Source organism: Haplochromis burtoni, unplaced genomic scaffold (assembly GCF_018398535.1).
Source record: "Haplochromis burtoni strain Fernald_Lab_line unplaced genomic scaffold, NCSU_Asbu1 Contig_1623, whole genome shotgun sequence".
NCBI classification, from domain to species: Eukaryota; Metazoa; Chordata; class Actinopteri; order Cichliformes; family Cichlidae; genus Haplochromis; species Haplochromis burtoni.
The window spans coordinates 4,916-14,238 of NW_024583984.1; the positions used below are offsets into that span (position 1 = coordinate 4,916).

Here is a 9,323-nt window from a genome sequence, read left to right on the forward strand (position 1 = left end):
TCTGAAAGTATCTCCTCACTTTCTCCTTCTCTCTGTCTGTAAAGTCAGTGGCTTCAAAAAACAGTGGATACGGATATTCATCCATTTTATCTGCAATTCTACACTAACACGAGAACTTTCAGCCCGTCTAAAACTTGGTTGTGCCGCTCTGTGAGTGCCTGTTTTTGTTTCACTTTCACTTTTCAAGTATCGCATCCTCATACTTAAACTCATACACCCAGCAATGCAAAAAGTCCGCATTTAATTTTCAGGGGCTTTTCAGCTCACCTACCTACTCTGCAGGTACTTTACAAGGTGTTTCAGCTGTCAGAGTATAACTCTAAATCATATTTATGTCTTAACATTTTCACGTGTGTTATGAATAAATCTTCCTTTTTTCGGTACTGGTACTAGTTTTATTTTGTTGTATTTATCCGCGACACCTTAAAGTCCGTGAAAATGGGCATAAACCGGTCCGTGGTGCAAAAAAGGTTGGGGACCGCTGCTCTAAATCATATTTATGTCTTAACATGGTTTTGAGAAAGACATTTTACCAGTAATTATGTGAGCTCTGTCATTAACTCAAGCTTTAAAACATCAAAGAGAATTCTACAGATATGGCTTTTACTAAGAAGGAGGTAAATAAGCTCAGGAGATTTGTGGCAGTGACTGATTCATGTGATGAGGTCCTTTATGGCCATATGTCATGCAGTGAACAATAGCATACATTACATTGATTCTTTAAACAATGGTGTAGGAGCCATTTTGGGGTTAATACCTTATGTGGCCGCTAGAGGTCACCTTTTTCTGTTTTGTTCATGTAAAGGTATTTAAGGTAGACGCACGTAATCGGCGTCAGGTGTGTCATAAATTGTAAGAAGGCAAACAGTTTGAGACCGCTGCGCTGTTATGTTAAGATGATATGGGAATAAAGACCAAAAAGGACAAGATAAGAAGTACTGGAGTTATTGGACTGCTTACTTAATTCATATGTACCAGTGACATCGCGTCACCCCCGTTAACGACCACCTCAGTCGCTTCAACCGTAGGCTTAGCCTCTACAGTTAGAGAAGTGGCATCAGTTTGTTAAGATCAAATTGCTGAACAAATTATATAAATATGTTAGATTTTTCATTCTCAAAGAGTTTATTTTAAGAGCAAACAGTATATGTAAAAATTCACAGGGCAAAAAAAGCATTGTTGATTTAATACATTTTAAAAACACTTAAATTTTCATAAAGCTACAGCTACTAAACAAACTCCAAATCCTTTATTATTCACTGCTGAGGAAATTAAACATCTTTCACTTTAGTGTGAAACACTACAGTTACTTTTGTGCTCATTTTGGTAAGTCATCAGTTACAGATTTGTCTTGGTCTTCCACAGTGTTCTTCCACATTCTCACATGTAGCTTCAAGTAGTAATCTACAAATATCTAAAGCTCAGAATCCAAACTTTAGAGTCCAATTGAAGTTAGCTTAGTTTATTATGCATTAACAAATAATGACACCGTTTTTCAACATATGGTTTGAATAACATTATTGAAATGCTCATATTTTAGATGTAAATTAACAGAAAGACCAGAGACCTGACATAAATTATAATTTGAACTGTCTCGACATCAACAGTGATCTGTGCCTCTTGAAATATGTCCTTCCCATTCAAAGGTGCTTCAGCAGCCCCGCCTACAAGGGCTGGGAAAATCCAGACTGCGCTGTGGCAGAAGTAGTAACACAAAGTTACACTTGGCCTGTCTTGAGCAGCCAGTTTTCTTTAAATTTAAGTTCAGGAATTTAAGCACAGAGACTTTTGAAGATGGATTTATTTGCTATTTAATGTTGTGTGGTTGAGCGACTAATTACTTCTCCAGTTTTTCCACAGAGTGACTATTTCATTGGCTGTTCAGTTAATAGTGAGTTGTATAAGAAGATAATAAGAATAACAATAAGAAGATTGCTTTTATCAGAAGAGTCAAAATGTTGTTCAACACAAAACAGCAGCCATGTTGCAAAGCAAGCTGCTGTCTGCACTCACTGTTTAATTTAATTCAATTCAGTTCAGTTCAATTCAATTCAATTCAGTTTTATTCATATATAACACCAAATCACAAAGGTCGACATTTCACATCGTAAAATAAAGACAATAATAATGCAGATATAAAGAAAAACACACAAACATCAGACAAGTGCTATGAGCAAGTGCTGACAGTGCTGACCGAGAGTGGGAAGGAAAAACTAAAGCGTAACTAAAGGAGGATTGAGGGTTATCTGCACTAAACATGTGCTTTATCAAAAATTGAGGTTTTAAGCCTAATCTTAACCCACACTATTTTAAATATCCCAAGAACCAAAAGTAAGCCTGCAGTCTGAGAGCAAAGTGCTCTATAGAGGTGATGCGGTAGTATGAGGTCTTTAACATAAGATGGGGCCTGACTATTCAAGTTACTGATGGTAATGCTGTGTTGAAAATGTATTAGCTGTATAGGAAATGTTCCCCACGATGAAGCACTAACAGAAGGTAATGAGGTAATCTGGATATGCCTGGTTATCATTGAAAATAATAAACATGCTTGGATTTGCTATTTGGTCCACCAAACAATCATAACGGTCATTGGGCTGATTGCTGCGAGGCGGAGGCACCTTCATGCTGCTGTTGCCCTGAGTGTAAACACCAGTGAGGACTCGGGCCACAAATACTCTCTGAGAACCATCAGCAGCTGGCATTGAATAGCCGGGGTTGGCTGAATAGCTGCCACTGACAGCAAAGTAGGTCCCCTGACCAAATAAGGTTGCTGAAAACAGAAAATAAAAGAGAGACATTTAAAGTTTTGGAATTATCAGACATTTATATCACTTCTCAGGTTAGATGTCTTTTTTATGTTTGAAAGATTCAAAGATCTTGTTAGGTGGTTTAAAAAACACAACACAATCCTCTGAAAATGGTCAGGTACAAGGACTGTAAATTTGTGAAAAAGCAAATGTCTGGAAAACGATTGTATAGACCACCCTAAATATTACAAGAAAAAATGGCTGCTTGGAAGCAAAATATAAAAACATGAAGGGTAGGTCAAAACATTTGCAGAGCACTGTAATGTTCTGTATTAGAAAATAAAAAAAAGAATATCAACAAAATAAAGCAACAGTGACATCAAATGTTATAACATTATTATAGGATATTTTCTATGCACTGGTGTTCTATAAACAGAATCAGGTGATCATACTGATTAAAGTTGATTGGATCAAAGGATAATTACCATGTTTCCCAGAAAAACTCCTGTTGAATCCATTTCTTATGATGGACTCACAGCTGTCCTGACTCGTCCCGTGATATAGAAGCCTTTCACGTGCTCCCCCTTCCCGTCTGTTCTTTTCAGAAAGCTTCTTCTTTTGCACTTCATAGCTTTGCCGCAAATGGACATTCTGCAAGCGTTCAATCTAACACAAAAAAACAAAATGTTCAGCTGTTCAAGTTTCCTGTTCAACAAAGTTAAATTAGATTTCTGGTAAAAAACCACCCACTTTCAATATATTCTTCTGAACTGTTTGCGTGAAGGCCGCCTTTACTTTGAGGTACTCTGAAGAGGAAGGCTCCAATGCAACCACTTTTAGATTTTCACCACTAGCCATATTGTCCCAGTACAAAGGAAGAGTAAAGTCTGGAAAAAGTTAGACCAGTTAACCAAAGAAGATTAAAAAAAAGGTTTCTAAAATTATTGTTTCCAAAGACAAACGAATCAAGACAAAATCCATACTGCAACTGTCATAAATCCTGAGTGCAGCGCAATCAGACATAATCTCACAGAGGGCTTCCAGAAAAGGTAAAAAACGAAGGCGTATATTTTGTGCACTACATAAACTGACCATATGGAGTAACAAAGGGCTTGCTTTGCTCACATGAACACTTTTTAAAATAGTGATCGGGGAAATTAACATGAACTTTAAAACATTAACATGAACTTTAAAAATAAAGAAATGCATAGACAAACGGAAATCATGATTAAAAATATGTCAAGGAGCTCTAGCTCAGATCATAAATCCCATTAAAGTATTTTATCACCACTCTAATGTTTGTAAGTCTTTTGACATTTAAGATGTGCTAATTAGGACTCGACAGCTTTTCCAGACCACTCTTCTTACCTGAGTGATTCTCCAGTCGTTTTAGCTTGGTTTTTCTAGCTAACAGACTTCTGGCTTCCATCTTCTGCAGATCCACGCTCCACACGTTTCCGTGTGTGTCCACTATCTCTTTCTTCATATCATGCTCTAGGTTATAATTATCTGTTTTGGGGAGCCTTTCCCAGCTACCATCATATCCCAGGATGCACCACGCCACACAATGGTACAAATTATCCTCCTCCCTAACTCTGACTTCTCTCCGTAGACGAGCAGCAGCGTGAAGCATCTGTATCAGCTCGGTGACCCCATCTTTTAACCCGCTGACTACCAAGCCTCCATCTCCACTCTGGTCCTGCTGTACATGCAAACCCTGGGCCTCCACTAGCTTCTGCAGATCCTTTATTTCATCCTGGGTGAAGTCTGCCAACTCCTCCTTTGTCATTTTTTTTGTGGAGCAGTGAGCCTGGTACAAATCTTTTACCTTCTTCATTGCATCATGGACACTCTTTTTACCAAGGCCCAGGAACAGGAAGATGGACCGCTGATGAGTAGTACAGAGGACACTTAGGTCTGTGTTAAAACAAGTCAAGCACTGATAGGTTATAAAAACACATCAACAGGATTCTGATAAACAGGAACTTGATGTTAACATTCATCAAACTACTTGTGTTACAACAGAAGGAAACATCTGTATTATTTGGTGTTTAAATATTTAAAAAAAAAACATCTACTGCAAAACTGAATAGTCTTCATGAACTTGTCCTTGAATAGTTCCCCTTTTCAATTACATCTATGCATTTTAAGAGTTTTATGCTGGCCTGTTTGTATACCTCCCTCATTTTTAACTCCTAGCCAGTTTTTGAACTTTGTATTTGTCCCTTTTTGCTAGTCTCATGTATAATTTCTAAATAAAAAGCTATACTCAAGCAAACTTGGACTGCCTCTTTGTTCTGCTGTTAGGTCACTGGCTCTTTTAGTCAGTATGTTTTGCTGATAGCACTTTGCATCTTTATTTTGACTGTTGAGCTCCTGCAGATTACAGTATTTATACTTTTACTTATCTAAATAACCTTTATGCTTCCATTTGTTTTGTGCTTTACATCTACCTTAGTTTACTTAACTCAATAGCTGTTGGTATACCTTGGTTTTCCCGTTTCATGCTCAAGTTGTTTTTGTAGGAGGCACCGTAAACCTGCAAATACAAATGCATGCAGTAAACACCATCTTTTTATGACATGTGTTGTTATCGAACTGTTAATAGAATAAAATAGAAATAATCTAACCTGTTGAACCAAACTGCTAACATCAACATATGGGATTGTTGTGGTATCCATAGTCCTCATGGACCTTCCAGTAATCAAAGTTTGGGGTGTGATAGTAAGTGTGTTGCTGGCATATGCTTTTGTGCTCACATTTGGGGTGACTACAGTTTGCTTTTCTTGGATGATGACACAACAGGAGTTCTCTACCAGCTCTCTACTCACTTTACCCTGAGTCTTGAAGTACCGCTGAGCCCCTGCTCCATCCAGACCCAAAGTTTCTATTGTCAGACTGGTTAGAGCTGACGTTAGGGCCTGTTTGGCCTCCTGAACCTGGCATCGGGGTCCAGATAGAGACACATGTGGATTTGGAACATGTGAGGCTCTTAAAGGAACCTTGGTCTGTTTCATGCCAGTCAGGTCTAAGATTTTATGAAAACAGTCAACCATTTCAGGATGAAGCAGAGAGATTTTTTCTTGAGTTGTAACTTGATTCAACTGGAAGTCGTGAAGAACATCAGTGAGCTTGCTCACATTTTCACTGTAGCCCACCAGTCTTACTTTGGTTGCGGCAGATCCATTAGATCCTGGGACAAAGCTGATATCCACTTTGAGCTCATGAAAGTTTTCTTTGTTCTTGGCTTTCATCAGGACTTCTTTCATCCTGTCAAGATCTGGAGATACCGCTGCATTTCCCTGCAGCTTCACAATCTCCACACTCAGATCGTTCACCACAGCTGCCAGAGCCTCATCCAGGTCAGCAGAGGACAAACTAGACAGAACCAGATCTGATCCCACTTCTATGAAAACAGGATGTCTAAAGTTTTGAAAGAGAGTCTGGTACTTGGAGATGGCACGGCTGGATTTGATAAAAGTCCTTAAATCTGCTGGGAGCTTGACTCTCTTTTCTGATATTTGCCTTATTAGTTCCTCAAGTTTAGTAGCTCCTAGCTGCTCCTCCTCGTCACTGCTTTCCAAGAACATTGTGTTCCTTTTCCCTCCCATGATTGAAGCCTCTGGCCAATGAGTGCACATGACTCAGTGAAACTCTTCTTCCAGTTTGAACTGCTTCTCCTTCAAGAAATCTTTAGTAAAAATCTGGTGGAAAAAAAGTACTGGATTTCAGAAATGTAATGTACAAAGATTAAATTTACATTTCTGTAAATCTGTCAAGTACTATCTAGTCAAAATGAACATCCATTGGTTTTAATTTTGAACTCCAGTATGAACACAAATCCCCCAACCTGAGGATCACCACAACATGATCTAACACACCTACACCTTAGTTCACAGATTCACTTTGTCTAGGCTTTATTTCTGAGATTTCACACAACCCAGGATTCAAATCATGAATACATAATGGGCTTGGATTTACATCATTTTGAATGAAATGTGCTCTATTTGGAAGCAGCAGGGCCCCCTCCCCTTTCGACAGGTTGTGTGTGAGACTTTAAATCATCAAACTGTAAAATATACATTTTAAATTGTTATTGATCCCTTTACCCCTGGTCCTAAAGTGTGTATTTATTTTCTTACTCTTCTTATATTTGTTGTTTGTTTACTTGCACTGCTGTAACTGGAGCCTTGTCGTCTTGTCTCTCTACTGGACTGTATGTAGCCGAGATGACAATAAAGTTTACTTTGACTTCAGCAGCGAGCAGGCGCACCGAGGGCTCTCGCACTCGCGTATAGAATTTCGAAAAAACATCGGTGCAAATTATAAATCTGTATCATAATGTCTGGTGTTTTCGTGTTTGTTGTTTTGTTTTTATTTTATTTTGCGAGTTGGTTATTAGATGCTGCTCCCGCATCCCCGCCGCCCCGCCCTCTCCTCCCTGAGCCGCAAGCAGTAGGCGCACCTCGCAAACAGAGGGCGCCCTTACTCCCAGCAAATGGGCGATAGAAAACCGATCGGTGCCTATGACATTCCCAATATGCGCTGGCTGATGTCGGGGCAGCGTGAGTACGAGCATTTTTTTTTAATTTTTTTTTTGCCGATGCCCGTGAATCCGCCCCCCACCACGATGCCGCACCGGGCAACTGCCCGTGTGCTGAATGTGCTGTTATTATGTGTGTAAATTATTTTTAAATATATCAGCATACATTACAAAATTTAAAGGTCGGTGTTACATTATTGGTTACCGGTGGCTGATGGTTGACGTGAGGATTTAATATTTTGAAGAAAATTAGTCTGACACTTACTTTGATCAGGTTCTTTACACGGAAGTGTGTTTGGTTTTGCACTTTATAAAGGAAGTGCAAAACCAAACAACCCTCCCCTTTTATAGAGCGGAAACAAGTCCAAGTTAAAGCTAGACTGAAACTGCAAAGCATTTTGCTGACTGTGGTACTGGCAGTGACTGGTTATAACCACAAATCATGAAATACCATGAACTTTATCTTCTGTTTGTTTTTCTGTCTTTGGATGTGGACGATCCCTTTACCTTCACTTTACATTCACCTTTATTGGGCCACCCTTCTTAATCTTTAAATTCTGGTGTTTTCAGTCTCATTGCCACAGGTGTATAAAATCAAGCGCCTAGCCATGAAGTCTGCCTTTACAAACATTTTTGAAAGAAATTGTTCTTGTGTCATTGTAAAAAGGACACGGAAGTGAGCATGGCGTTGTGACAGGATGTCACCACGGCAACAGGTTAGTTTATGAAATAACCTGCTGGGATGGTGTCTATCCAACCCAGCAGGATAGACCCGTTTCCCAAATGTAGTTTTTATCCGGTGGGGGAACTACCAGAAAGAAACGCAAGTGTAGCCATAGTAAAACCTTGGGAGCTACTACTTTGTTTTTATTATTGCATGGTGTAGATATGGAAGTGACAAAGAATGATTGTAAGATCATAAATGAGCTATGTTTATTGTTATTCATTGAGGTAATTAGAGAAATTACATACAAATAGAATATATTTATCCTTCACATGATACATGCCTAATCTCTTACTTTGTGAAAGAAAGTTTCTACTCTTTTTACTGACCTCTCAGCATTAGTTTCATGTCTGACACTGTCCCCCATAAACATGACCCAGATTGTTTGTTGGCTAGTTAAGACAGAGTTTTTACACATAACACAATTTAAGCACACTGGGATTCCTTACCTTCTTTTCCACTAATTCCATATTCAAATCCCTCAGAAGGCCAACTTCTTATTTTGATGTTTTCTCTCCCTTTGATCTGATTATAAAGTACAATAATGGCATTTTACCTACAATACCTACAATATGTTTTATACAAGTCCTCTATATCTTACGTCTCCATAGACCACATTCCTGAGAAAGCATTAATCTCCCAGGGTTTTTTTTTTCTGTTTCGCTTTCCTGTAAGTCCCTGTAACCTCCATTGGCATGTCATAATCACAGACACACCTAGATATGAAAATAGGTCACTGGGTTTCATATGGTGAATTTCCTTGTTTGTCCTGCTGGGATGGTAACATTTAGGGAACTTGCTAGAGTAGAAGTATCTTTATTACGAGCAATACTGGAGCGGGTACTGTTTTTAACTTGTCTGTCTGTCACGGACCCGGCTCTGGAGGACTCGGGGGTTCGTGAGCAGTGGTTATTATTATTATTATTATTATTATTATTATTATTATTATTATTATTATTATTATTTATTTTATTTTAATTTTTATTTTTTTTTTTTTTTTTTTTTTTTTTTTTTTTTTTTTTTTTTTTTTTTTTTTTTTTTTTTTTTTTTTTTTTTTTTTTTTTTTTTTTTTTTTTTTTTTTTTTTTTATATTATTATTATTATTTGGGGTCTGTGTCGTCTACTGTTTTGTCCACGTTTGTATGTAGAGTGTGTGTGCGTGTGTCTGCTTCTCTCTCTCTCCCCCCGGTCCTCGGGGCTGTTTACGGAAGTGCGCACCGTGGGAAAGGCGTGACCTGGCGACTGTCGTCATCGGGAGTACCGATGTAGACAGAGGTATTTAACCGGGACTCGCGGCGACAGTCGACGT

At 38.6% G+C, this 9,323-nt stretch overlaps 1 protein-coding gene across 2 annotated transcripts; it reads right to left on the reverse strand.

The window, feature by feature from the left end:
• Positions 1-2,082: 2,082 nt before the first annotated feature.
• Positions 2,083-8,942, reverse strand: LOC102313064 (protein mono-ADP-ribosyltransferase PARP14). 2 transcript variants are annotated; one of them, XM_042217138.1, is made up of 7 exons: positions 8,464-8,942; positions 5,378-6,451; positions 5,235-5,286; positions 4,116-4,664; positions 3,498-3,634; positions 3,233-3,413; positions 2,083-2,770 (listed from the first exon to the last, which is right to left on the reverse strand). In XM_042217138.1, exons 2-7 carry the CDS (start codon positions 6,386-6,388, stop codon positions 2,487-2,489), a joined length of 2,214 nt encoding a protein of 737 aa, XP_042073072.1. In that variant the 5' UTR covers positions 6,389-6,451; positions 8,464-8,942; the 3' UTR covers positions 2,083-2,486. The 2 variants fall into 2 exon arrangements, with proteins under 2 accessions (XP_042073072.1, XP_005952518.1); XM_005952456.3 differs by having other exon boundaries at positions 7,556-8,942.
• Between the last annotated feature and the right edge of the window lie 381 nt (positions 8,943-9,323).

Coding starts and splice junctions, on each gene's coding strand:
- LOC102313064 (XM_042217138.1), bottom strand. CDS start 6,388: ATGTGCACTCATTGGCCAGAGGCTTCAATCATGGGAGGGAAAAGGAAC. Junction 5,287..5,377: donor TTAGCAGTTTGGTTCAACAG/GTTAGATTATTT, acceptor TTGTATTTGCAG/GTTTACGGTGCCTCCTACAA. Junction 3,414..3,497: donor TTCAGAAGAATATATTGAAA/GTGGGTGGTTTT, acceptor TTTTTGTGTTAG/ATTGAACGCTTGCAGAATGT.